The sequence below is a fragment of the Phyllopteryx taeniolatus genome, chromosome 13, assembly GCF_024500385.1.
Source record: "Phyllopteryx taeniolatus isolate TA_2022b chromosome 13, UOR_Ptae_1.2, whole genome shotgun sequence".
Classification (NCBI taxonomy): Eukaryota; Metazoa; Chordata; class Actinopteri; order Syngnathiformes; family Syngnathidae; genus Phyllopteryx; species Phyllopteryx taeniolatus.
In genome coordinates this window covers 21,523,145-21,551,106 of record NC_084514.1, presented here as the reverse complement: position 1 = coordinate 21,551,106, position 27,962 = coordinate 21,523,145, and the positions used below count along the sequence as shown (strand labels likewise).

The 27,962-nt window shown below is 40.1% G+C and overlaps 1 protein-coding gene across 1 annotated transcript in view; it reads right to left on the bottom strand.

Moving 5' to 3' along the window:
* The window catches only part of kiaa1109 (KIAA1109 ortholog), a 156,593-nt gene that overhangs the window by 11,701 nt on the left and 116,930 nt on the right, over positions 1 to 27,962 (bottom strand). The window contains exons 70-83 of the mRNA XM_061795581.1: positions 27,215 to 27,262; positions 23,881 to 24,149; positions 23,510 to 23,725; positions 23,222 to 23,402; positions 22,952 to 23,132; positions 22,507 to 22,668; positions 22,249 to 22,388; positions 21,954 to 22,149; positions 21,350 to 21,550; positions 17,001 to 17,177; positions 16,662 to 16,799; positions 12,653 to 12,895; positions 11,776 to 11,929; positions 1,515 to 1,672 (exon numbers count right to left, since the gene is read on the bottom strand). Of these exons, the coding sequence (XP_061651565.1) occupies positions 1,515 to 1,672; positions 11,776 to 11,929; positions 12,653 to 12,895; positions 16,662 to 16,799; positions 17,001 to 17,177; positions 21,350 to 21,550; positions 21,954 to 22,149; positions 22,249 to 22,388; positions 22,507 to 22,668; positions 22,952 to 23,132; positions 23,222 to 23,402; positions 23,510 to 23,725; positions 23,881 to 24,149; positions 27,215 to 27,262 (2,464 nt within the window). The remainder of the gene's footprint in view (positions 1 to 1,514; positions 1,673 to 11,775; positions 11,930 to 12,652; positions 12,896 to 16,661; positions 16,800 to 17,000; positions 17,178 to 21,349; positions 21,551 to 21,953; positions 22,150 to 22,248; positions 22,389 to 22,506; positions 22,669 to 22,951; positions 23,133 to 23,221; positions 23,403 to 23,509; positions 23,726 to 23,880; positions 24,150 to 27,214; positions 27,263 to 27,962) is intronic.

Below are 27,962 nucleotides of genomic sequence, written 5' to 3'. Positions count from 1 at the left end.
TTTCCTCATTAATGTACACACAGCACCCCATATTGACAGAAAAAAACTGAATTGTTGAGATTTTTGCAGATTCATTAAAAAAGAAAAACTGAAATATCACACAGCCATAAGTATTCATATGCTTTGCTGTGGCACTCATTCACTCAGAAGAGCCTTGGTGAAAGAGGTCAAGAAGAACCCAAAGATCACTGTGGCTGAGCTCCAGCGATCCAGTTGGGAGATGGGAGAAAGTTCTAGAAAGTCAGCCATCACTGCAGCCCTCCACCCTCCAACAAGACAATGACCCTAAGCACACAGCGAAAATAACGAACTGGAGAGGATCTGTAAGGGGGAATGGCAGATGATCCCCAAATCCAGGTGTGAAAAACTTGTTGCATCATTCCCCAAAAGACTAATGGCTGTATTAGCTCAAAAGGGGGCTACTACGAAATACTGAGCAAAGGGTCTGAATACTTTTGGCTGTGTGATCTTTCAGTTTTTCTTTTTTTAATAAATCTGCAAAAAATGTCAACAATTCCATTTTTTTCTGTCAATATGGGGTGCTGTGTGTACATTAATCAGGGAAAAAAATTAACTTAAATGATTCTAGCAAATGGCTCCAATATAACAGAGTGAAAAATTTAAGTGGGTCTGAATACTTTCTGTACCCACTGTATATTCGACTATAATATGCGAAGATAGCTGGGATAGGCTCCAGCATGCCCGCGACCCCAGTGAGGATAAGCGGACTGGAAAATGAATGAATATACATTTTAATAAACAGAGGAACACAATGATATATCCATCCATTTTCCATTCCGCTTATCCTCACTAGGGTCGCGGGTGTGCTGGCGTCTATCTCAGCTGACTGGGCGAGAGGCAGACCCTGAACTGGTCGCCAGCCAGTCATAGGGCACACTTAGACAAACAACCATTCGCACTCACATTCACACCTACGGGCAATTTAGAGTGTTCAAACAATTTAGCAGGGATATTTTGAGGATGTGGGCGGCAATCTAAGTACTCGGAGAAAACCAACGCAGGCAAAGGGAGAACATGCAAACGGCATACTGGCGAGGCGGGATTTGAAGCAGATGTGCCCACCGGTCGGCCACCGTGCTGCCCATGATGATCCAAAATATTATACATTGCATCACTGTAACACATACTGATTTAAGGAAATACTAGGATAATAATCGATTCATTGATTGAATTCTATTGATTGTATTGAATTGATTGTAGAGCAATCGTCCCATGAAGCAATTGATGAAAAATGGAGTGGATTAATTTTCTCCATAGACAGTCAAATACAGTACATTTAGTCAAATACCCATCCTTAGAAAAAAAAGTACTGAAGTTGAAATACACGTGTCATTATTTCACAAATGTGTAAATGCATATGAAGTACAACTAATTGCTGCACAACTGCAAAGTCAGTTGTTTTGACTCCTCCGCTACAGTTTATGCTTCAATGGAACAAGAGGTTCCTAATAAACTGTATAAAAAAACAGGAACGTGTTTTTTTGTTTACTTACAGACCATCTCTAGGGTGTTCACGTCTATATTGCCACCCACTACACCACCCTTGGAGTCGAGCTTGGAGCGTCCCAGGCCGACAGACATGCTGATCTCTCGGTCGCGGTTGCTACCCACAGACAGGCGGCCTTGGCTCTTCAGACCACTGGTCGTCCAGCTGCAGTGGGAATAATGCTTCTGAATAATGCACAAGCACTAACTATGAAACATAAATGACTGTCAGAGTGAGGAATGCACAGGTGAGTGAAAAGAAAAACGTCAACGTTGACAGTAACTGACACCTCAACATGTCACCTTGCTTGTCATAGAACAGCTTTGTTGCTATCATTTGTGGTTGTATGTATAGATACCCTTTGAATGTAAAAGTGGTGTGAAAAGGTCTTTGGCCCCTTCCTCCTTTCATATTTGTTTTGCATATTTGTAACACTTAAATGTTTCCCAATATCAGGCAAATGTTGATAAATAGGTAGTCAAAGACAACACAAGTAAACACAAAATGCAGTTTTTAATAAAGGTATTTCTTATTTAGCGAGAAAGAAAATAAAAAACTACATGGCTCTGTGTGAAAAAGTGATTGCCCCCTAAACCTAATAACTGGTTGGGCCACCCTTAGCAGCAACAACTGCAATCAAGCGTTGGCGATAACTTGCAATGCGTCTCTTACAGCGCTGTGGAGAAATTTTGGCCCACTCATCTTTGCAGAATTGTTGTAATTGGAGGGCGTCCGAGCATGAACCGCCTTTTTAAGGTCATGCCACAGCATTTCAAGAGAATTCAGGTCAGGACTTTGACTAGGCTACTACAAAGTCTTCATTTTGTTTTTCTTCCGCCATTCAGAGGTGGACTTGCTGATGTGTTTTGGATCAGTCCTGCTGCAGAACCCAATTTCGTTTCAGCTTGAGGTCACGAACAGCTGGCCGGACATTCTCCAAGATTTTTTGGTAGACAGCAGAATTCATGGTTCCATTTATCACATCGAGTCTTCCAGGTCTTATGGTGGAGTCATAAACATTGACCTTGACTGAGGCAAGTGAGGCCTGCAGTTCTTTAGATGTTCTACTGGGGTCTTTGATGAGTCGTTGCTGCGCTCTTGGGATAATTTTAGTTGGCCGGCCACTCCTGGGAAGGTTCACCATTGTTCTAGGTTTTCGCCATTTGTGGATAATGGCTCTCACTGTGGTTCGCTGGAGTCCCAAAGCTTTCGAAATGGCTTTATAACTTTTTTCACACTGATCGATCCAAATTACTTTCTCATTTGTTCCTCAATTTCTTTAGATCTCGACATGATGTCTAGCTTTTGAGAATCTTTTCAAGCAGGTCCTATTTTAAGTGATATCCTGAACGAGAACAGGTGTGGCAGTATCAGTATTATGTTTTAATCACTTTTTCACAGAGGGCCATGTAGGTTTTGGATTTTCTTTCTTCCTTAATAATAAAAAACATTTTAAAATGCATTTTGTGTTTACTTGTGTTGTCTTTGACGAATATTTAAAATAGTTTGATGATGGGAAACATTTAAGTGTGACAAACATGCAAAAAATAAATCAGGAAGGGGGCATTCACTTTTTCACACCACTGTACATTTAGACTTCTCCTGATGATGGCCTGAGTGGAGCAATCGGTTCAAAAAATAAATAAAACCCCCCAAAAAAATTAAATTTAGAAATTTAACCCTGCTGATCCAGTGTGTTATTCCTGTGACTATTCTGAGGAACTAAATAATTCTCAGGAGCAGGAGAGTTGACTTTGCTGACCTCCCAACTGAGGAACGAGAAGACCTGTATGTTTCTTAATTTTAGGATGACTGCTGAGCTCATCAGTGCTGCCGCAAATAGGAGGGCAGGTTTTTCAGAAATTCTGCCTTAACTCTAAACTTTGCCTCTGGTCAATGTCGCCATTGACTGCATCGTTACACAACCAGACACATTTTGGAACAAAGGCTTCTACAGAGAGTTCTCTTGCCATGTCTTGAACCACATAGTAGTAGTTCTGGCGTCTTTGATTCACTTTGTGGACAACAGGGTTGGGGAGTAACGGAACACAAGTAAAATAATTACTTAATTACAATGGTAAAAACTGTAGTCCGCTACAGATACAGGGAAAAAAAAGTAATGAGAATATACAGTGCCATGACAAAGTATTGGCCCACTTCTCAAATTCTTATATTTTTGCAGAGTTTCCCCACTTTAATCTCTAAGATCATCAAACAAATGTCAATATTAGACAAATATAACACGAATGAATGTGAAATGGTGTATTTAAATGGTGATTTCATTTATTAAGGAAAAAAACCTATTCAAAGTTACCTGGCCCCGTATGAAAAAGAAATGGCCCCCGAAACCTAATAGCTGGTTGGGCCATCCCTCAGCAGCAACAACTTAAATCAAGCATTTTCTATAACTGGTGATGAGTGTTTCACATATATGTGGAGATATTTTGGCTCACTCTTCCCTGCAGAATTGATTGAATTCAGCAAAAATTGAGGGTTTTTTGAGCATGAACGACCTTTTTAGGTCATGCCACTTCATTTCAATTGGATTCAAGTCAGAAGTTTGACGAGGCTATACCAAAACCTTGATTTATTTATATATATTTTTAAAGCCATTCTGAAGTTGACTTGTTGGTGTGTTTTGGATCATTATCCTGCTGCAGAACCATGCCATGGATGGCATTTTTGCCCAGACTCTCCCTTATTGTTGTGTCATTAACACTGACCTTAAGTGAGGCAAGGGAGGTCTGCAGTTCTTTAGAAGTTATCCTGAGTTCCTTTGTGGCCTCTTGGATGACTCATTGCTGCTCTCTTGAGATAATCTTTGTAGGCCGGCCACTCCTCGGAAGTTTCACCACTGTTCCATGTTTTCTCTATTTGAGGATAATGGCTCTCCCTATGGTTTGCTGGAATCCTAAAGCTTTATAAATGGCTTTTGTAACCCTTTCCAGACTGATAGATGTCGATTACTTTATTTCGCGACTGTTGTGGAATTCCGTCGGATCATGTCATTATGTTGCAAGATTTTTAGATCTTTTCGACTCTGTCGGTACAGAGTCTGTTTATGTGATTTCTTGATTGAACAGGTCTGGAGGTAATCGGGCTTGGGTGTGATCAGTGAAAATTAACCAAAAATTGTGATTAACCACAATTAATTCATGATTTAAGAAGGGGGAGTTAATTACTTTTTCACGCAGGGCCAGGTAATTTTGAAGTATTTTCCCCCCCTTAATAAATGAAATTACTATTTAAAAACAGCCTTTTAAGTTCACTTGGGTTATATTTGTCTGTTATTTATATATTTTTGATGATCTTAAAGTGGGAGAAACTATGCAAAATTATAAGAATTTGAGAGGGGGGCAATACGTTTTCACGGCACTGTAGGTACATTTAGTAAAAACTGGAATTACTTTGCAGGACTACAATTTTAATGCATTTTCTGACATATTTTTTTCACTTAGAACAGGAGAGATGGCGAGTGTATGTCAAATACACACATAACATGTGCCACAAGTCACAAGACAGCCCTGTGACTTGCTAGCATGGCCTATCGTGAAAAAAGTAATGCTTTTATTGGGTGGTATATCAAGCAGAAAAGAGGATCAGGTCTTCCACCTGTGAAATTGCTGTCATCATCCAGGCACTTGACTTCTTATTTTAAGAAAAACTACCTCTGAAATATACTGTATTTTGAGACTGTGTGTGGTGGTGATGATGTGTTGGGTTGGGAGGGTTTTGTTAATCATTATCTCTGGTCTGCCAGATTTAAGTTGGTGTCTGTGGACATGGTCAATATTACTACAGTTTAGGGCTGCATGATATTGGGGGAAAAAATGACATTGCAATTTCCCTTAACCGTGCGATACATACAGCGATGTAAATAAAAATACAGGATAACTGTAAATAAATATTCTTCTGACAGAATATTTAAGGAAGCAATCTTGCCTTTGTGCTTTTTTATTACAAAAAAGAAAAATCTTTGCAAAGACAGTAAAAGGTACAAGTCGTGATGAGTTGTTACCCCTTACTGAAGCCCAAGCAAACAATCACCTTCGTTATACAGAAGTGAGAGGGACAGAAATACACCCCTCACATTCCCACAACAGTCTCACACAATTAGCTTCTTCCAGCTGCACTCAAACTTATCTTTATGGGAATGGGTGCATCCAGAGGATGAGAAGAGAAGAGAAAAGAAAAAGAGGGAGTAGTCAAAACAATCTAGGACAGACATAACTACTGTGCTGACGAAGAGCTGTGGAACAACAAAACACGTAAAGGTTATACAAAACTAATATAAATATATATGCAACATAAATTTTCCAAATCACGTGAAAACCAGCAAAAAATTCTCTCTACCAAATGCATCCTCCAGGAATATATGAAGTACAATATTTTTCCGTTTTTATTGGCCAGTTCTGAATTTGAAGTTAGTTCATACTCTGTTGTGACATAATCCTTAACTTTGCTCCATCGCTTATTACATTTAACATTAACATCAGTATACAAATTAGATAATTGTAGCTGTATTTCCTAATTAATACAAGATGTACTAGCGGATCAACTCTTGTCGATGTTACGTGTGCTTCGCGGGTCTGGTCCCACAACCAGGGCCACGACCCGCAGCACCTCAACGCGAAAATACAAAAGACCAGTGCAACAAATACGACACTGGCTGATCTGATGAGCAAAAATGTTGCTTATACGTAAGAATATCAATAGAGGATTTCCGCTCCAGAGGTGGGTAGAGAACCCAAATATTGTACCTAAGAGTACTCTGTAAAAAGTAGTCCTCCAAAAAATTACTTGAGTAAAAAGTACATAGTGAAATAATTACTCAAGTACTCAGTAAATAGTGAGTAACTTCTGATTATTTTTTTTAACCACAGCATGAACATCTATAAAAATCCATCCATCCATCCATTCTCTACCGCTTATCCGGGTCGGGTCGCGGGGGCAGTAGCTTCAGCAGGGACGCCCAGACTACCCTCTCCCCAGCCACTTCATCCAGCTCTTCCGGGGGTATCCCGAGGCGTTCCCAGGCCAGCCGAAGGATGTAGTCTCTCCAGCGCATCCTGGGTCGTCCCCGGGGTCTCCTCCCGGTGGGACATGCCCGGAACACCTCACCAGGGAGGCGTCCAGGAGGCATCCGAATCAGATGCCCCAGCCACCTCATCTGGCTCCTCTCAATGCGGAGGAGTAGCGGCTCTACTCTGAGATCCTCCCGGATGACCGAGCTTCTCACCCTATCTCTAAGGGAGAGCCCGGACACCCTGCGGAGGAAACTCATTTCGGCCGCTTGTATCCGGGATCTTGTTCTTTCGGTCACGACCCACAGCTCATGACCATAGGTGAGGGTAGGAACGAAGATCGACCGGTAAATTGAGAGCTTCGCCTTTCGGCTTAGCTCTTTCTTTACCACAACGGACCGATACAAAGTCCGCATCACTGCAGACGCTGCACCGATCCGCCTGTCGATCTCCCGTTCCATTCTTCCCTCACTCGTGAACAAGACCCCAAGATACTTGAATTCCTCCACTTGGGGCAGGATCTCATCCCCGACCTGGAGATGGCATGCCACCCTTTCCCGACTGAGGACCATGGTCTCAGATTTGGAGGTGCTGATTCTCATCCCAGCCGCTTCACACTCGGCTGCGAACTGCTCCAATGAGAGTTGGAGGTCACGGCTTGATGAAGCCAACAGAACCACATCATCTGCAAAAAGCAGAGATGCAATACTGAGGCCACCAAACCGGACCCCCTCTACGCCTCGGCTGCGCCTAGAAATTCTGTCCATAAAAGTTATGAACAGAATCGGCGACAAAGGGCAGCCTTGGCGGAGTCCAACCCTCACCGGGAACGAGTTCGACTTACTGCCGGATATGCGGACCAAACTCTGACTCCGGTCGTACAGGGACCGAACAGCCCGTATCAGGGGGTTCGGTACCCCATACTCCCGAAGCACTCTCCACAGGACTCCCCGAGGGACACGGTCGAACGCCTTCTCCAAGTCCACAAAACACATGTAGACTGGTTGGGCGAACTCCCATGCACCCTCGAGGACCCTGCCGAGGGTGTAGAGCTGGTCCACTGTTCCACGGCCAGGACGAAAACCACACTGCTCCTCCTGAATCTGAGATTCGACTTCCCGACGGACCCTCCTCTCCAGCACCCCTGAATAGACCTTACCAGGGAGGCTGAGCAGTGTGATCCCCCTGTAGTTGGAACACACCCTCCGGTCCCCCTTCTTGAAAAGGGGGACCACCACCCCAGTCTGCCAATCCAGAGGCACTGTCCCCGATGTCCACGCGATGTTGCAGAGGCGTGTCAACCAGGACAGCCCCACAACATCCAGAGCCTTTAGGAACTCCGGGCGAATCTCATCCACCCCCGGGGCCCTGCCACCGAGGAGCTTTTTAACTACCTCGGTGACCTCAAACGATAGGAGAGCCCGCCTCAGAGAACCCACACTCTGCTTCCCCATGGGAAGGCGTGTCGGTGGAATTGAGGAGGTCTTCGAAGTATTCTCCCCACCGACTCACAACGTCCCGAGTCGAGGTCAGCAGCGCCCCATCCCCACTATACACAGTGTTGGTGGTGCACTGCTCTATAAAAATATTATTTTTTTTTTACAAAATGTGAATATGCAAATTCTGATGTTGCTGTGTGTGCGTGCATGTCAAAAGATTTGCAATTTACTGCACGGTGTTTTCTAAATTTATAAATGAGCTGAAATATCCACGTTTGAGAAGACAGTGCCTGACAAATACTACAATACATGAAAGCTGTTGTTTTCGTTCATCTAAATGTAAATAAGAGTAGCACGCCGTTGAGTTTCATGCTAATGACCACCTTCCCAACATGGCCGCCACGTAGGCACGACAATCAGCCGGGCTGGATTATCTAGTGTTAATACCTATGCCCAGGAAGCCCAATAGAAGATGTTGTGTGAGGTCATGTGACTTTCTTGTGTCGTTAGATTGGTGAACTAGACTTAAACGTCACTAAGCGCTTAAACTGGATTGGCGCAAACAGCGCCTGATGCGGAAGTCGAAGTCGTAGTCTCGCGCACAAAATAGTTGATAAATAAGGAATCATTGATAAATAAGAGTAGCGAGCGAAATTTACATCATTGTAACAAAAAGTAAAAGTACCGTTACTTCTTAGCGGCGGAAGTGTTTTTTCTTGTCTCGTCAACTCCTGTGACAGGCGGAACCTCAGGCCAATGCGCTCCCATTTTAGTCTGGCGTGGAGTAATGGTGACTGTGTGGAACGGATCTACAGTAGCCGCCAGTGTTCAAGGAGTACGAAACAGCCTATGACGTCAGCGTCGGCGACCTCCCCCCAGGGAAAACTCATCGGATCTATACCAGTCACGTAAATGGCCTATTTTGAGTTCAAAACGGCGAATTTCGCCGAAAGGCGACTGATTTGCATTTATGATTTTACCTCCTGAAGAGGACAGTGAAGTGAGAAACCTCCAGAAACAAACAAGAATTGAAAGAGGCTGCAGAAAAGGCCTGGAAAAGCATTTTAAATGAAGAATGCAACAGTCTGGTCAAGTCAATGGGTCGCAGGCTTGATGCAGTTATTGCAAGTAAGGGTTATTATGCAACCGAATATTAAATGTTATTCACTTTAAGTTAATTTAATAATGTCTGTTCCAATGCTTTTGCTCAATTGAAAAGTGGGTGCCTTCAAAAAAAGGTGCTCTGACCTGAGTTGCTAAACACATCTAGATGTAAATACCATGAAATAAAAGCTGAAATTCTGAACTTTTGTCTCATATTCATAATTTGATCTGAAACCCAATGTGTTCATTATACAACAAAAACAAAGGAATTGACCTTGCCGGTCCTTGGAGGGGAATGTATGTATTTAAATGCACTGTAGTATTGAGCAATAGTCCAGCCAGACATGAAGTAAAAATAATTTCTTTTCATGCCCAGTAATATTGTAGTCATGAGCACATATTTCTAATTTCTTTTGAATCAATGTTATTTTACACGTATGTTTTAACATATGCATTTGTATTTCTATATTTTTATGCATTTGTTTAAGAAAACATTGTTGTTTACACCTGAAATGTGTCCCTTAAATAATGTCATGGCTCTCCCCCCAAGTGTAATCTGTTGCGACATGCATTCATTTGTCACATTTTGAAGAGAGATAAAGTAAATGCAGACGTGTAATTGTTTCCCGTCTCATTAATAGTGATCATCCAAAAAAATAAGTACAATGCTGTGAGAAAGTATTGGCACTATTTTCAAATTCTTATATTTTTGCATAGTTTCCGCACTTTAAGATCATCAAACAAATGTAAATATTAGACAAATATAACCCAAGTGAACTTAAAATGCTGTTTTTAAATGGTGATTTTATTTATTAAGGGAAAAAAATTATTCAACATTACCTGGCCCTGTGTGAAAAAGTATTTACCCCTTTTGTTAAATCATTAATTAATTGTGGCTAATCACAACTTTTGGTTAATTTTAACTGCTCACACCGAAGCCTGATTACCTTTAGACCTGTTCAATCAAAAATCACTAAAACGGAACCTGTCTGACAAAATCAAGTCCAACAAAAGATGTAAAACACTGCAACAAAATAACACGATCCAAACAAATTCAAGAACAGTCAAGAAATACAGTAATTGACACAACAATAGGGAAGAGACTGGGCAAAAATGGCATTATGGCAAGGGCAAAACCACTGCTGACCAAAAAGAATAAAGGCTCATCTTACTTTTGCAAAAAAAACATCTGAATGATTCCCAAGACTTTTGGGAGAATATTATATGGACTGACGAGATGAAAGTTGAGCTTTGTGGACGGTGTGTCTCTTTACATCTGGCATAAATGTAGCACAGCATTTCAGAAAAAGATCATCCTACCAACAGTCAAACAGTCATGGTGCTGGTAGTGTGATGGTCTTGGTCTGCCTTGCTCCTTCAGGACCTGGACAACTTGCTGTGATTGATGGAACCATGAATTCTGCTCTTTAATAGAAAATCCTGAAGGAGACTGTTCAGCCATGAGTTTGTAACCTCAAGCTGAAGCCCACTTGGGTTGTGCAGCAGGAAAGATCCAAAACACACCAGCAAGTCAAGTTCTGAATGGCTTAAAAAAACAAAAATGTGATTTTGGAGTGGCCGAGTCAAATTCTGGACTTGAATCTGATTGAAATCCAGCGGCATGACTTTAACAAGGCCCTTCATGCTCGGTAAACCCTCCATTTTTGCTGAATTCAAACAATTCTGCAAGGAAGAGTGGACCAAAATATCTCCAGAGAGATGTGAAAGACTCATTGTCAGTTCTAGAAAATACTTGATTTCAGTTGTTGCTGTTGAGGATGGCCCAACCAGTTATTAGGTTTAGGGGGTGCTACTTTTTCACACAAGGCCAGGTAACTTTGAATACTTTTTTTTTTCCCTTAATAAATGAAATCACCATTTAAAAACAGCATTTTAAGTTAACTTGGGTTATATTCGTCTGCTATTGACATTTGTTTGATGATCTTAGACAAAGTGGGGAAACAATGCAAAAACATAAGAATTTGAAAAGGGACCCAATACTTTTACACAGCACTGTATATACTGGAACACTGGGATGCTCCGTGTGGGGTGTTTGATGGGTTATCATTTACCGTAACATTACCGCTCATCGTCTTAGCATGTCCAACCACATTCCACAGGGCCCTGCGATGTGACTATTGGGCACATGTACATTGCAATGACAATGCTCAAATGATATATTGTGCAGCCCTAGTACAGTTATGTTAATTAGTGTGGCTTTGAGATATATATCCATTAAATGAATAACTTCAAGATATGTGAAAGCATATTTATTGTTGGCTAAAGGATTTAATTAAGCATTTATAAGACAGAAAAGACCAGACAAATATATATCATGATATATTATATTGGTATTTAGTTTCTTCTGACTTTATTAGCATATTTGATATTAGATTAACCAAAAGAAACTGAAAGTAATGAATTTTGTTACTTTAATATTATGCCACTTGGATTACATTACTGACTACATTTTTTAACAGGTAACTAGTAACTGTATTGGAATACATTTTTAAAGTAACCCTCCCAATGATGGTGGAAAACCAAAACCTGCATGACTGATGATCAACGCTGACATATTGTAAGACTAAACTTAATAAGAGAAAGTAGAAGAGAGTGGGAGAGATATGCATCATTTCATGTAGACTTGGAGTACACTAATAATCTCTTCATTAAGAAGTGTAAAGAAACGTTAATATCTTACGTGTTGTTTCCCATGACGTTGCTCATGTTCATTTGGACCGTGAGTTGTTTCAAGTTGATGGCAAACACCACCAGTGTCTCCCACGGCGCCCCCTGCTGCCCTGCTGCTTTACCATTTTTACTAAATGAGGGGGTAGATGTTTTTGTCACTGAATCTGGGTGAGAATGTCAAAAGATAAGTAAGGTTAGTGGAGGATTGAACTATGTTGATGTAAGGCAGGGACTGGCAACTTCAATGGTTGTGAAAGCTGCATGGTTTAGCTATACCCCCAAGTGACTATAACATATTTGCCAGTGCTTGGTAATTTAACGTAATTGTGTCAAAATATTTCCCCGGGAGTGGTGACTTTTTTGGTGGTGGTGTTGACGATTCGCTACTCACAAATTATTCACTTAATCGCTCTTTTTTTTTAACACACCCTTCATTAACTGAAAAATTAACCTGTTTGCTGTTTTTATGCTGAGGATAAAACCGTGTCAAATATAAAAGTATTATTTTGGTGCCATCTTGTGGCATCTATAAGTAATTATAAAACTCTTTTAGGGGAGCGTCAATTACTTGCAGATTTTGGCAGCAGGCTTGGTCCATATTTTGCGAATAGCAGGGGAACACTGTACATGAAGATCAGCGGAAGGTGGCGAGTATGAGAAGCTGCGCCAAGTCTGCACCACACTTCGCCATACTCATACACCAGCGCAATCTGAAGGGGACCATAGCTCGGGAGATTACTTGAAAACAAGCGGGTGCCCCAAATTGGACCTGATTCACATGGCGTCGACCAACTTGGGAGCTGCCCATGCCTGATATAAGAGTTCAACAGTTTTATGGTACATTATATGTGCTCAAAGTCCTTTGGAGTTCCAGTGTGTGAGATCACCTCTTCTCGGTGCAGACGAATCTGACACACTTCTGCTTCGTCCGGGTGCAGGGGACTTAAGGTGGCCAAGGCCACCTGGGCTCATGTTGTTTCCAGGAGTGTGCTCAGAGAAAACGTTGGGGGACTGAGGCATGTGTGTCCCAGTGCTGCCGTCCCAGGTTCTCCAGTAGGCTTTGCGGCTAGACTCGGGGGACAGATGCTGAGTCATGTTTTCAGATGAGTCCGGGGTGGCAGGGCCAGAGGCTGAAGCAAGGTAAAGGTCAAGATGTGTTAAGTATAGAACAGCCTTGGAAATGTCATAATGTGGAAGATAATGTTGGCTGAAGGAAAGTCAGGATGGAATGCATTGTAATCTCATGCTATTCTTCTCAATTTTCAAATTCAGCGATTCACGTTTTTTTTCGCCACTGCAAAAATAGTTCACAAATTGTTTGAATTTCGTATATGGCATTTATTCCTATTGACCAATTTTCTTATGTGAACATAAATACAGATTTTACATAGTTGTTTGAGTCTTTAACAGTGTGCAGTACAGTATCTCCCCATATTTTTGTGCTCTTTCTTTAAGGCCCAAAGCTGTTGCCCAAACGTCATGTTCTTTCTAAGGCAAACCTAGATAAGCTCAAAGAAGGAAAAAATTGCTCTGCATAATGGCATGAACAAGAGTACGGTACAGACATCCATACTATTCTGCAAAGTCTTCAACACTACCATGGAGACGTATAAAAACCTGTTCATCATGACGAAGAAGACGCAGCGAGAGCAGCTGCCTATCACCAATTTCCTCAAGACCCATGAGAAAGCAGAATAAAAATATATGGCTCATCTCGAAGTATCTAAGGAAGAACAGGAGGAGATGTAGCATAATTTCTCGTGTATAATGCGGACCCATGTATAATACGCAGCCCCAAAGTTGACCTCAAAATTCTGGAACACCCTTCTACCCATGTAAAATGCATTTTTACAATGAATGACTTTACTTCTACCCATATGATCAAAACGAAGTATTATCTGTATTTTGTTAGTTTTTAAAAATAATTATTTGGAAGTTAAGCACTTTATTTGAACATGTAATACTTTATTTTTATTTACTTACTCTTATTTTGAAACTTCACAGCCCTACTTTTATTTAGTAAATGAGAAAACATTCAGTTGTGCTCATATGTTTGCCACATACAATTCTTTAAAGAAAAGATGAAAGGCCGGGCGAAACACATTTAATTTTATTTTAATGGGATTCAAATTAAACTTTCAAGCATTTCAGAAAAACATTATCATTAAATAAAACATAACGATAAAGAAATTAATGGTGGTTGTTGTTCAGTCATCAGTCGTATTTAAAAAAAACCAAAAAAACAATATTTCACAAATTGTGGCAGGGTATGTAAACTCATGAGCATGTACATATATGCAGTCATACGTACCCCTGTCATATTGGAATGGAAGTGTATGCTACACCTTTTTCATAACCTCTAGGTGGCGGTGGCATATTAGAATAAAGTTGTACACCTTTCTCATAACCTCTAGGTGGCGGTGGCATATTGGAATGACAGTGTACAGATTTTTGTTCATAACCTCTAGATGGCGGCATACATTTATAATATATATATATAACATTCCCCCCCCCTATACCTATGTATAATGCGCCCTATTGACTTGAACAAAATGTGCATTATACACGAGAAATTATGGTAACTCCTCTGCTTTGCTGCACATTTATGTCTTCATCATCATTCATTGGACTGTACGGCTAAATCATCATCGTTACAGCTGTGTGATATAAAAAATTGCATATCCTGAAGCAGGTAATTTTATATCCTGATAACGATATCTATCCTGATTTAGGTTTTTCTTAAATATTACATGAAATCAATGGCAATTTTTTGTGCTCTTTTTTCAGTTCATTTATAAAATACATACAGCATTTTATATAGACTACACTCCAATAAAATGGAAGAAAGATTAATAAAAATAAAATAAAACCAATATGCAGTGGCCAAAAAGGGTAAATACCATTAAAAATATCTGGTAGTATAACCACTTTTTAAGGAATGCAGTAAAGTGCAAAGAATTTAAATGAATGCAACACAGTGCTTCAAGTAACATTCAAGTATGTTTACCATTTATCCAGTAAAAGTGCTAACAAATGAACTTTTAGGCCTGACTGTGATGTCTAAATCTGAAGATTAGGGACACTAGGGCTGCCACGATCTGTTGACTACTCACGACCAAGTTGACGATCAAAATGGTCGACAATTAATTCAACAGTCGATGATTATTTTTTTTTAAAGCTTTGTTTTTCGATTCATTCTTCCCGCTTGCTCACTTGTTGTGTTCCTCTTCTGGCCGGTGGCATGACGCACATTCACAATATTTGATATCCGTGTCTTTCTAGTGATGCACATGCACAGTAGTAGTCATCTGGTGACGTACCCGCAAAAACCAAGGTTAACCGTTAGCATTAGCAACAGAGGGCTGAAGTTTGAAATATTCACCAAAGATGCGAAGCAAAACCTGCGAGACAGCACGTGCCTTTTATGGTAGCACGACGATGACACACGAGCACCTAAAAAGGAAGTACATTGTGGCTGATTCAATTTCTGATGAAGAAGGACCGTCATTTTGTTAAGCTGTGAGCTGCTATCTGGCTAGTGAGCTGCTAATATTAGCATCAACGGCTGTGAGCTACCTGCTTGAAGCTGTAAACGTTAACACCTTAAGGCTAACGATGAAAATTTGTGTTTGATACAACTTTATCATACTCTGTAGCTGGCCGGCTAGCGATGTGCCGAGCGCGCGGCCACTGGCCGGCAGTATGCCTTAAGATCAGGATGTCTCCTGTGCGTCCATAATATGGCCGAGGCGCTGCTGGAGAGGAGCGTTTCACTGTATTGCAATGCCCTCGCAAGTGGCCAAGGAGGTACCCAGTCGCGAATGTACTTTCAGTCGCTTTACGGAACTCGTGGCAACACAAGAACATCACAAACATCGGAGCTGCTGTCCGCCTAAACATGCGCTAATCTCGTCTTTTCCCCAGCTGACCTTTTGTTGTCGCTCACGTCACACTACTCACCCCTGCTCGCTCTCGTAAAGGCGTACACTCATAATTACATATACCATATGTACATAAAAAATAAATCATAACTTGTTCATTTCTCAATCCAATGTTATGAGGTTTACTTCTTTTTTCAATGTCAAATAATGTGCTATTAATACAGAACATCTGGAAAAAGAGCCCAAAACAATCTTGACAATGAAAGGTTATTTCCAGTTCACACACACACACTGGATCTATGATAGATATTGATATATCACACAGCTCTAATCATCATCATTTTGATCGTAACGGAACTTCTCATTAAAGTAATGCAATTAAGTTGAGAGAAATGTCAGCAATGTGTACATACGCTGCATTGTACGTGCCTAGCCGTAAGCAGTGTATTTTTAAGGGTATAGCAATGTTGTAAGATCTTTGTGTTTGAAATTACATGTATGTGTTTCTGGATCAGTTTGTGGAGTATTTTCAGTTTAAACTATTAATATAGGCAATCAATTAGCCTATCCCAGCTGACTCTGGCCAAGAGGCAGGGTATACCCTGAACTGGTCGCCAGCCAATCGCAGGGCACATATAGACAAAAAACCATTCACACCTACATTGACACCTACGGGCAATTTAGAGTCATCAATTACGATACATGTTTTCAGAATGTGGGAGGAAACCGGAATACCCGGAGAAAACCCACACAAGGACGGGGAGAACATCCAAACTCCACACAGGCGAGGCCGGATTTGAACCCGGGTCCTCAGAACTGTGAGGCACATGTGCTAACCAGTCTGTCATCGTGTAACCCATTACAAATTCACACAAGAAAATCTGTAGTGAATGGTTATTGTTTTATATATTTCAACTTCTAGTATGATTTCCCTAAACAAATTTTACAGCAGTTAAAAGAGTACAAACCTCCAGATGCAACCTCACCTCTCACCAACACGAACTAATCAAGGTACCTGGCAGATTGATGGTCTGGTCTCCAAGGAAGAGGCGTCTGGCAATACTTCGGCGGTACCAGGCTCTTGGGAAGGCCAGAATCTCACTCAATCGTCTCATGTCATACTTAAAGGAAGCGGAGCCAATATCACAAACGGCTGAAGAGAAAATATAACAATTAAAACATGTTTTAGTACAAAAAAACTACTTCCTTCTGGTAGGTGCGATTGAACACTGCATACCAAAACCACAAGACAACGTCTTTCCCCTTTCCATTAACTTTTGACTAGTATGATCAATGTGACAATCAAATTTAGATGATTCTGATCAGCTCTTGTGCAAATGAGCCAACAACGTACCTGAGATATTGATGAGGGTAGTGTCCATTTTACCACCTTTACCAGGAATGAAGCTTTCAATAAATGTCGGGCCTCCTGTACGCCTCATTCTTGATAAACTGACTTTTACGAACTCCAGGTTTATGCTCAAAGAGTCCTTTCTTCCTGTCACAGATGCTGGCTCCTCATCTACTGTACCTTCAGGACAAATAAATGTCGTTATGATGAACAATCAGGTCACAAGGTAATTTCTCCATAAGCTAAATGAATGAGAAAAATTAATGAGAGATAAAATTTGCCTGACACTGCATGCAACTAGTTTACCACATATCTCTCTGACAACATTCGTTTATATAAAAAAAATTTGCACCCTTCCTCCCCTTTCTTTGGTGTTCCTCTGTTCTTAGTCTTATTCTATTCATAATCAAAATCCTCCCTCTAGGCCATTTTTCAATAACACAACATTCATTTTCACGGCTGCACGGATAACACACAATATACTCATGCAAGCACAACACCTCAATCCTCCCATTCTAATGGCACCCATTCCACCCTTTCAAAACTAAATCTTTTCCCCTTCTCCACTATGTTATGGTCAGTGTGTCATTCTCGATAACACTTTCATTCAAGTCAAACAATAATTCCATCATTCTGTGTAGTTTAACCATCGCCTGTCCATTCCTCTCACCAAACAATACTGATATCCTTATTCAAAGACCAGGGTCCAAAATACTAAAAAAAATGTGTATAGCATTTATTATTAAATATATATTTTTTTAAAGCAAGCTGAGATTTGTGTAGCTATTCTTAAAAGCGCTGCTTTGCGCAGCAAGTTGAATAAAAGTTCCACTAAGTACTAAATCGATGCCTAGTTTTATCCTTTTCTACCCTAGATTCATAAAACACTTTACTTCATATACCGAGACATATTTTGACCTATTGAACAAGTAATGTTATGGTATAGAGAGAATTTCTGCCCTGTGGGAGAGCATAAATCATATTGTAGTAACCCTGCATATTGTTCATGAGTCTGTGGTTTCCGTTTGTACAGGGGGCCATTACGGTGGCAGCAAAGCTAATCTATTTATATAGCGCATTTTATACACAAGGTAACGCAATGTACTTTACATGATCAGAAGCATTTTAAATATAAATAGAAAAATAAAAGGAAGATTAAAAAAACATTTAAAAACATTAAAAAAAAATATTAAACAATTTACAGTGCAGGAAAGATCATTTTCAAGTGGTAATGTTCTAAAAAGCATGAGAAAAAAGTTTTTTACCTGGATTTAAAGACATTGACAGTTGGGGCTCACTTCAATTCTATTGGCAACTTATTGTGTACTGCTTGGCACATGCAAGCCTTCACTCTGGATATGTTCTTCAGCTGGTAAAAGGCTGTTTGATTTGATATGACTGTTGAAAGTCAGGTGGGAGTCTATCAATACACCAAGGTTCCAGACTTGGTTGGTGGTCTATACAGAGAGTGACTCCAGATATTTACTAACAACAATCCTCTTTTCTTTACTGCCAAAAACAATTCTCTCAATTGTGTTGTGGTTTAACTGAAGAAAGTTTTGACTCATCCAGTTATTTTTTAGACAGTGACACAACATGTAAATTGTACTATAGTCATCTGGAAACTCTGCTAGATCTGTTTGTCATCCGCATAGCTATGATACTCAATATTGAGGATCTGAAGAATTTGACCTAAGGGTAGCATATGCAGGCTGAACAGAAGGGGTCCAATAACTGACCCTTGAGGGACCCCATATGTCATTGCCATTTGATGAGAGTGAACATTTCCAATGGATGCATGGACGCTTGTATGGGAAACGAAGGAGATGGACATTGGCTACCGTGCTAGTTCTTGTTTTGGCGTGATTACAGCCCACAGTAATCTTTTTGAGCTCATTAAAGAGTTTTTTGATAGCTCCCTGCTTTTTCTGATTGCTTCTGCAATGCTATACTATGTTGGTGCAGAGGTGAAGTCAACAGTTTGATTGAATTGAAACATGCTAAATGTATGAAAAAGGTTTCTTTTTGTGCAATGTACTTCAGATGTCTTGCATTAAATTTATATTATAATATAAATAATAATAATAATAAAATAATAATATATAATTTATATTGTATTTATATTTCATGTATCCACTATTGCTACTGAAACAATGCAAATTTCCCCATCGTGGGACAAACTAAGGTTATCTTATATTACAAATATCAATTAATAATAATCCTTTTATTCTTGTCTTTTAACCTTGCCCTCGTTCTAAAGTGACATGTGCAGTCATGTACTAATTCATTTCCGGTTTAGATGGGATCCTGTGTGGCTGTGTCTTTACATTTTTAACTACAGAGATGGATTAATTTTCCTGTTATTTTGTTGTTCGAAGTTGGTTACTCACCGCGAAAATGTGGTTCCAGCCAGACCTATGTGACAAGTGTACTGTATCACCAGATCGCTTATTTCGGTGTTTGGCGTCTCTGTGTCATGATAGGTTATCAATTAGCACGGCTTTCCTGTCTTCCCCCTCATGATAACGATACTTGTAAGTGTAGTGTATTCGGTGCCATGGAGGAGATGATTAGTGACATATAATGCATTAAGACCGGACGCAAAGAGAACTTTCACCTCAGAGGCTCGGTAGTCAGGAGGTCGTAATAAAATAGCGTGCACTAAGCAGTCACCAGGAAAGCAGGGAGGTTGGGTGACTGTTCAATGTTGATGCATCCTTTTGTTTGTTTGTTTGTTTTTACAATATAGTGTCTATTTCATTGAATTCATTTTAGAAATTCGTACTCATTGTTACGGCCGGAATGAGTCAGTGTTCAGTAATTTCCATAACAAAATTTGGACGTTCCCTAATATTTGAGAGCTCTGCACCAATCAGCGATCGCCTTTCTGTTTACGTCTGCCTGCCACGCAGTTTTAATTTCCATTATCAATGCACGCTCTTTTTGTTGAGTTACAAGAAATAATTGGGTCAATCTTTGTTTTGAGAGCTTTTGACTGCTCAGAAAATTGGTTTTATTTACTGTAAACTTTAAAAACATGCATTACATATTTTAGCGAAGGATATTGAGGAATGTATCGGCAAATACCTCGTTTTACAACGCATTTTGCGATGTCTTGAATACTTGAACTCACTCGTTTACTGGAAAAAAATATCAATCAGAAAATTGCAATTGGTCCAAAACTGTGCCACTTACTTAACCTCAAGATGCCCTCACACCAGTCACATCACCCCTGCCCTACAGCTACTGACTACTTCAATGGGTGAAAATTACACCTTATGTATTAGGATCCTGCTCTTCACCTTCAAAACCATCAATAACCATGCCTCCCAATGTCTCACCAACCTCTTCTATCTTAACACACCCACCAACCTCCTCTGTCTTAACACCCCCCCCAGTTCTCTCAGGCCATACTCTTCAGTTCAATTTATCCTATCCCTACCTGTCTGATCACCATGTGGTCAAGAGTCTTCTGCCGCTCAACTCCGCACCTTTGGAACACTCTCCTTCATCACATTAGAAATTTAGACTCTCTCAATTAAATACACAAAACACAACTTTTTAACTTTTTTGGAGCTGGAGGAGTGGGGACAGTGCTTTGCTCAAGGGCACCTCAACAGTAGCCAGGAAGCAGACTAGCATCTCGCCAAGAACTAGTTGCCAATGTTTACATTTTGTCCGTAGCGGAAAATATAACGTGACCCACCGGTTGCAAAACCAAAGTCCTAACAGATGACCTACTTCCACTCCAAACAGACTTATCTGTTATAATTGGTTTGTTTATACTATAATAGGCGACACGGTGGCCGACTGGTTAGAGCGTCAGCCTCACAGTTCTGAGGTGCGGGGTTCAATCCCCGTCCCCGCCTGTGTGGAGTTTGCATGTTCTCCCCGTGCCTGCGTGGGTTTTCTCCAGGCACTCCGGTTTCCTCCCACATCCCAAAAACATGCATCAATTGGAGACTCTAAAATGCCCGTAGGTGTGAATGTGAGTGTGAATGGTTGTTTGTTTCTATGTGCCCTGCGATTGGCTGGCAACCAGTTCAGGGTGTACCCCGCCTCCTGCCCGATGACAGCTGGGATAGGCTCCAGCATGCCCGCGACCCTAGTGAGGAGAAGCGGCTCAGATAATGGATGGATGGATACTATAATAAATGTTACTTGTATATTGTTTATTTCTATTATTCTGGTTCTTGTGTTGTACACTACTTTGCTGTACTTTTATTCTTCATTTTGTAGTTTTCAAATGTTATATTGCTCTGATAACCCTCTAAGGTGACCTTGAGTGACTTGAGAGGCACCTATAATGAAATGTATCACATTATCATAATCATAATCATCATCATTATTACCTAATGGGCTTGGGCCTGGGGGCAGGCCTGTGACAGCAGATTTCTGTTTTCCGGCGCCATAAGGGTGGAAGACATAGAGCGAGAAGTCAGACATGCAGGCAGTGAAGCTGAGACCCGAAGAGTTACTTGGGCCCCCGGTGAGGTCTGACTGACTACTGCTGTGGCGGCTTCTGCTCAGAGGGCTCCCCAGTAATGGAGAGGCTAGAGGTAGGAAGAGAGCAGAAATAATGAAGATATTTTATATGGTTGCTATATGACACTGTGGTACTTTGACTTACGAATTTGCTCATTACTAGTTTTTGTTTTTCCAATTGAATTGCCATTAATCTGTTGAAGTCCCCATAAATCACCACCATGTTTTGTTGTTTGTTTTTAATTTTTTAAAAAGGAGCCCTGAATTATAGAAATGTCTGAAAGCGTATTGGTGAATGCATTACAGAACCTTAAATGCTCTATTTATTTATTCATTTATTTTTTTTACTTCACTTGTTTGCTTTGCAACACAAAGCAAAAAAGATTACTAAGCGACAGCTCATTACTCGAAAAACAGTTCTAAGTAAAAGTATCACTGTAGTCAAAATGGAATGTGATTAGAGTCTCAGACCTTTGGTAGGAGGTAGTTTGGGGATGTGCTGGCCAGGAGGAGTGGAGGAGGGTGGGTGCGACCCATCATTGGGATGAGCTCCAGTTGGGGTCTCTAATTCACCACGGTTAGAAGAGAAGACCAGGTCCAGTGACGGCAGTTTGAGCATACATTCAACTCTGGACATGGGCAGGCAGCTGAAGCGGATCTGAGAAGGCTGAAAACACAAACATTGAATATTAAATAGGAGAATATATTTTATATTTATTTCGATTTTAAATGTGGGGGGGGGGGAAATCTGTGAGTTCGCCTGTACCTGAACTCTGACATAGACGACCACATCCACAGGAAAAGAAGAATATGCTGATGCCGAAGAAGAAACTAGGGAGGTGGTCGATTCCTCGAGCTGGTCCACTGTTTCAAACTGACCCATGTCCTCTTCTTGGGCAGCCACAGCTGAAGGACCAGAAGAAAGAAGAGCGCAGACATAATGAACCTAATGTGTCCAATATGATCTGTAATGAGAGCACAGTGGCAACCAAATGAGTATGGAATCACACTCGGGGAAACAAACCTGAATAGCTCCGTTCCACTGGAGTGATAGGAATGGTTTCCAGTGCTTTTTCCAAGAAATCAAGAAGACAAGGGCTGATGACCATTTCCTCTGGCAGAGTCTGGAGGGCCACCCAGGCATATAGCTTGGCTGTTTTCACCCCTCCACTGCCTTTACCTTTGGCTGCTGGCACACATTGGAGTTAAATACATTACAAGTCAGTTCATGCATTTAAAGAAGAGAGGTCAACTTAACAGAAGTTGCCTCTTTCTTTCAAAATGCATGAGCCCATTTGATAAAAGGAGAGTGATGGATTAACGCCCTGAATCAAATAACTGCATCCAGCCGACGAAGAGGAACCACATGCAGATCTAAATCATCAAGTACAGAATGGCGTAGCAATTGAGTGTCAGAGGCTAGGGATGGCAGTAGGGCATGCAATTAAGAATGAGGGAACTCTCAATACCTGATGGGATAGGTGGGAGTGGGGGAGGTAAGAGCGAGTTAGTCTGGCTTTGGACAGCATTGGGAGGACCATTATCTTTCATACCATACAGCTTTGAATCTTTGGAAAGAGTACGTGGGAGGGAGGATCCACGCGAGGCGTTAGGGGATTCAGTCTTCAGGGTCTTGGAGTTATAGTGCAACTGGAATAGTGAAAAAGAGAGTTAATAATTCAAAATGTAAAATATTTTACAAACAGAATGAATTTTGAATTGCTGTGGGAGAATCTGACCTTTACGTCTACTCCCGGAATGTAGAAAACTGTGGTCTCAAGGTCATTCGATTTGGTCTGCAGTGAGGAGGGACATTTCTTTCCAGCGAGAAGATGGGTAGTGGATGTGTATGTGGGCTGCAATTTTTTCTTCTTTGGAGGAGACTCCTGGTCTAGACTCCTGACGCTGCGATCACAGCTCCTATAAAACGAAGAGGCTGGTCATATGAAACGTCAATTACTGTACCATATTCATTTTTTAAAATCTTAATTAAAGGAAAAGTTCCAGCGTGATTAATTTCATTGCACCTCCTAAATGAAATTTCTTCATGCTCAGGTTGCTGAGTACTCTGATGAAGAACACACTTCCCGCTGTCTATTTCAACACGCACATCCAGCTCAAAGTCGATGTTTCTTTCTGTTGTTGCGCTGCCGAAGCTCCGACTGGCAGGTGTGCTCGGCCAACGCTCACTGAACAACTGACTCACAGCAGAAAAGCCTGATGACTTCCTGTGAGAACCTTGGCTAAAATGAAAGACCAAATAAATGGTTGAAGAAAGGCAGAAACACGACACGAAAGCAGAAATGAAATTATTATGGCAAAAATGTTAAGCAATTCTGGCAAGTGAAATGCAAGACATTAATGCCAAGTAATGAACAGTAAAAGGGGGGGGACATACAAAGGCCTTCGATAGCTCAGGGGTCTCTCGCGTTCAAACTCATCCTCCTTTTCTGATTCTTCAGAGGAAGACGAGGACAGGTCATCTCGCGGGATGTCATCGTGCTGGAAGGGAATTGTGGGTGAGAGAAGAGCAGGGGTGCAAGGGGCACTGAATACTGAGCACTGGTCTCCGATTATGGATGAAGAATGAAGATGGCGCTGATCATGAGGATGGGATGGCTCATCAATGGTGACTGACAACAGGTCCATCTCTGACTCCTCAGGAAACTTCACAGAAGATCAGAAAGTCAGACTCAGTTGGGGACAGTTTACGTTGCACAAAGCGTTTCTTTCTTGGACACATCAGCTTAACTGCTGTGACGATGTAGTTGATGTCACAACTAGGAAGCAATCCTAGGATTTCGAGTTTTGCATCTATGAATCATTGATTTGCTAACTGAGCTAATACATAATTATACGCAATTTTAGTTAACTGATTAATGAATAGTAGCATGTTTGGATCCACCCTTTTCAAGGTAATGGTAACACTAGGAGTTGCTCCAAGGATATAATGTGGGTGTTGTCCTTTATTTATTTAGTTGTTTATTTTTAGTAGCACAGCAACGTGACAACTGAATTGGTGCTTGCTTGTTTAATAGTTCTTGAAAAGTGCAAAACCTGCTAAAATATTTTATCAAGGGGAGCACCAATATTAAGACTTATCTTCATACATTATCAGTAAGCAATGTTAACATTAGTATGACAGGACTTTACTTATCATTTACTCATATTGTTTAACTATCATTTACTTATTTGTCTTTCTCTCACTCCAAAAATTGACTCATAGCTGAGACATCAGTAATCAATGAGAACAATTGAAATCAGAATTGAAATTGACAAATGATACCCAAATCCTACAAGAAATGCACACCGCAAAGGAGATAGTGTTCTGTTACTTGGATGAACTATCCATCCATCCAGCCATCCATATGAGGCTGAATATTTAATTATTGTAGTTCAATATTTTGTACTTAACAGATGACATCCAAAGGCAGAACACTACCATCCCGCAACTGTTATGAGTGGTCATGTGCTTTCAGTAGAATGGAAGAGCAGAGACAGCATGAGAAAGGAGATGAAGATGGCATGACACCCCAACTGGAGAAGAGTCAAAACAATGGAAACAAGTAAAGTAACTGGTAAACGTGATTTTAATGCATTATGTAGCATGAAGATACCACTATGAACAGACTGAGCAATACTCTGGGCAAATTACTGACGAGAGATAGATCAACTGTTTTTGTCTGAAAATGCTAGATGCAGATGCTAATATTCTAATCAACTTTTAACTGTAAATTGTTTTAAATATCAAGAAAATATACAGCCTTACTGCACAACAGAAGGTAACAGTTAATACATTTAAGGAAGAATGTCAATGAGATACTGCAGCTTTTGCCCCCAGGTAATCACACTTTAGTGTTTTACTGTGATGCTGATGGCACCTATAATTTTTCGTAGGCTGTCTGCCTGAATATTTTTGGGTGTGAGAAAGGAGTAGTAAGTACAGTAATTTCTCATATATAATACGCTTTTGAGTATAATGCACACCCCCAAAATTGACTCCAAAAATCAGGAAAACCCTTCTTCCTATGTATAATGACTTTCTATCATTGATATATTTATATGCAATAAATGTTACTGGTGATCTCCTCCTAATTTGTTTTTCTAATTAGGTCTGATCAGTATTATTATTAATACTAAGGATTGCTTATTTTTTACCAATTCTATATTTCTGTGGCACACTCTAGTATTTCGCTTTAACACTGCGGCTTTACGGAGCTATTTTCCACCTCCTACGTGACCATTGATATGTCAGCTGGCTTTCACAATGTATTGAGAGGTCACGTTCCCAGATAACACATTCACTCCTGGTGCAATGCAATAAAAAAATAGGACAACAAAAGCTGCAGAGGGCGGATAACATGCATGAACTGTAATAACATTCACATTATTACAATTTACAGTATCAGGGGATTAGCTGACATATATAACAGCATTTTAACAACTACACAAGGCTAGGCACGCTGGGAAATCTTCTTATAGCGAGTTTGTATTGTTTGTTTTCACGACGACGACATTGTTGACGTCATCGTGGCGTCCTGGTGTCAAATGATTTCCCAGCATGCCTAGCGCCGTTGTATAGTTGTTAAAATGTTGTTTTAAGTCAGTTAGTTCCATAATCCCATAAATAGCTGTAATAATGTGAGTGTTGATCGAGCTTGTGTGTGTTTATTCCCCCTCTACAGCTTTTGTTGTGTCTTAACTATTTTTTATTATCTTGCACCAGGGGTTAACGTGTTACCTGGGCACATGAATTCTGTAGCTTTCAGTAGATTGTACAAGCCTCCAACTTGACAATGGGCATGTAGGAGTTGTAATATATCTCTATAAAGCCACAGAAATACATACTCTACATTAATACAAATCAAGCAATCAAAACTAAACTACTAAAGAACTAGTAAACTTTAGAAGAGTAATAATACTGCATTGTCAAAACATTACACAAGAGTCCGTTAATATTTACACAGAATAAAGGAATAGATGAATTATAACATTTTAAATGTGAACATAAATATGATTTAAACTGAAAGAAGATTTAAAACTAATTAATGACTTTTTTTAAACATCTACTCATATAGTCACTGTGAAGGAATTTTCTATCTTCTACTATACCTAGGTATAAATGTGCACTATTTATGATTGAAGACTTTTTTTCAGAAAATAAAATGCATTATAAATGGGAAATTACGATAGTAGTGGTTCATGTGCTGACCATGCATAATTATTCTCAGAAATCAGCCATTTATTAGTTTGTAGCAAAGCCAGTTACGATCTTTAAACAGTTCCAAGACAAGATGAAAATACGTTGACTTCATAATCTAAATTTGATCTTGCCTTTATTTTATTTTTTTTATTGTACAAGTATAATAATTTCTGCCTTTTTAAGAGTTTATCCATGTAAAACTAGGGACTAATTGGTATGCTGCACATTGACTGCAGAGCAGGGATTATACTTTGATTCATGAATAAATAAACATATCTCTGTTTGCTGCATGTAGTCACAACTAGCATGATAGCAAGTTATGCAAATCCACTCACACGGTTGTTCAAACATAATGTTTCTTAAATCCATCCTGATTGCTGAAGCCAGTATATCATCCTCAAGTCTGGATTTTAAAAATCCTAACTGCATCAACAAAGCAGTCACAAAGGAGAAGAGGAAACTAAATTATCGTGTTATTCAGTGAGGCTTTGTTATTTTATTTGTAAAAACTTAAATTTCAAAAGTATACCTTGAATACATCTCCTGGACTGACAGGTGCAATTGCAGACTCCAAACCCTGATTATTTAGATTCAATTGAATAGAAAAGTTAAAAAAAAATAAAAAAAAATAAAAAAGAGCTCATCCAAAATGTATAAAGAAAAATGTCTTGTGTGGGCTCAAGGGTTTAAAGGTGAATGTATACCATCATCATCATTATATAAAACCATTACATTATGTAAATTTTATGTGGTACTGACATAAACATGGGATTACATGGATCATGGGCACGCCCCAATGTAATTTACATTAAGTCATTGCTTTGAATGCCTCCTAACGACGGCTTATTGATGTCACTCCATATGCCTGCAGTTTTACAAAATGGCCATGTAATAATTCTGCTGTGAACCCAATGTGTACAATGGAGGCTTTCCTGATTGGCCATGACAAATTAAATAATGTGAATGAATATACAGTGCCACCAGAGAGTATTCACACCCCTTCACTTTTTCCACATTTTGCTATGTTACAGACCTATTCTAAAGCTGATTTGAGTATAGTTTTCCTTTCAAAAAAAAAATCTACATAAAATATCCCATAACGACAAAGTGTAAACATATTTCAGACAGTAGTGCAAATTTATTGAAAATGTAAACATTTAAACATAATAGGTACAAAAGTATTCACACACTTGGCTTAATATTTTGTTGAAGCACCTTTGGCAGCAATCACAAGCCTTCTTGGGTATGTCTCTACGAGCTTGGCACACCTGTTTTAT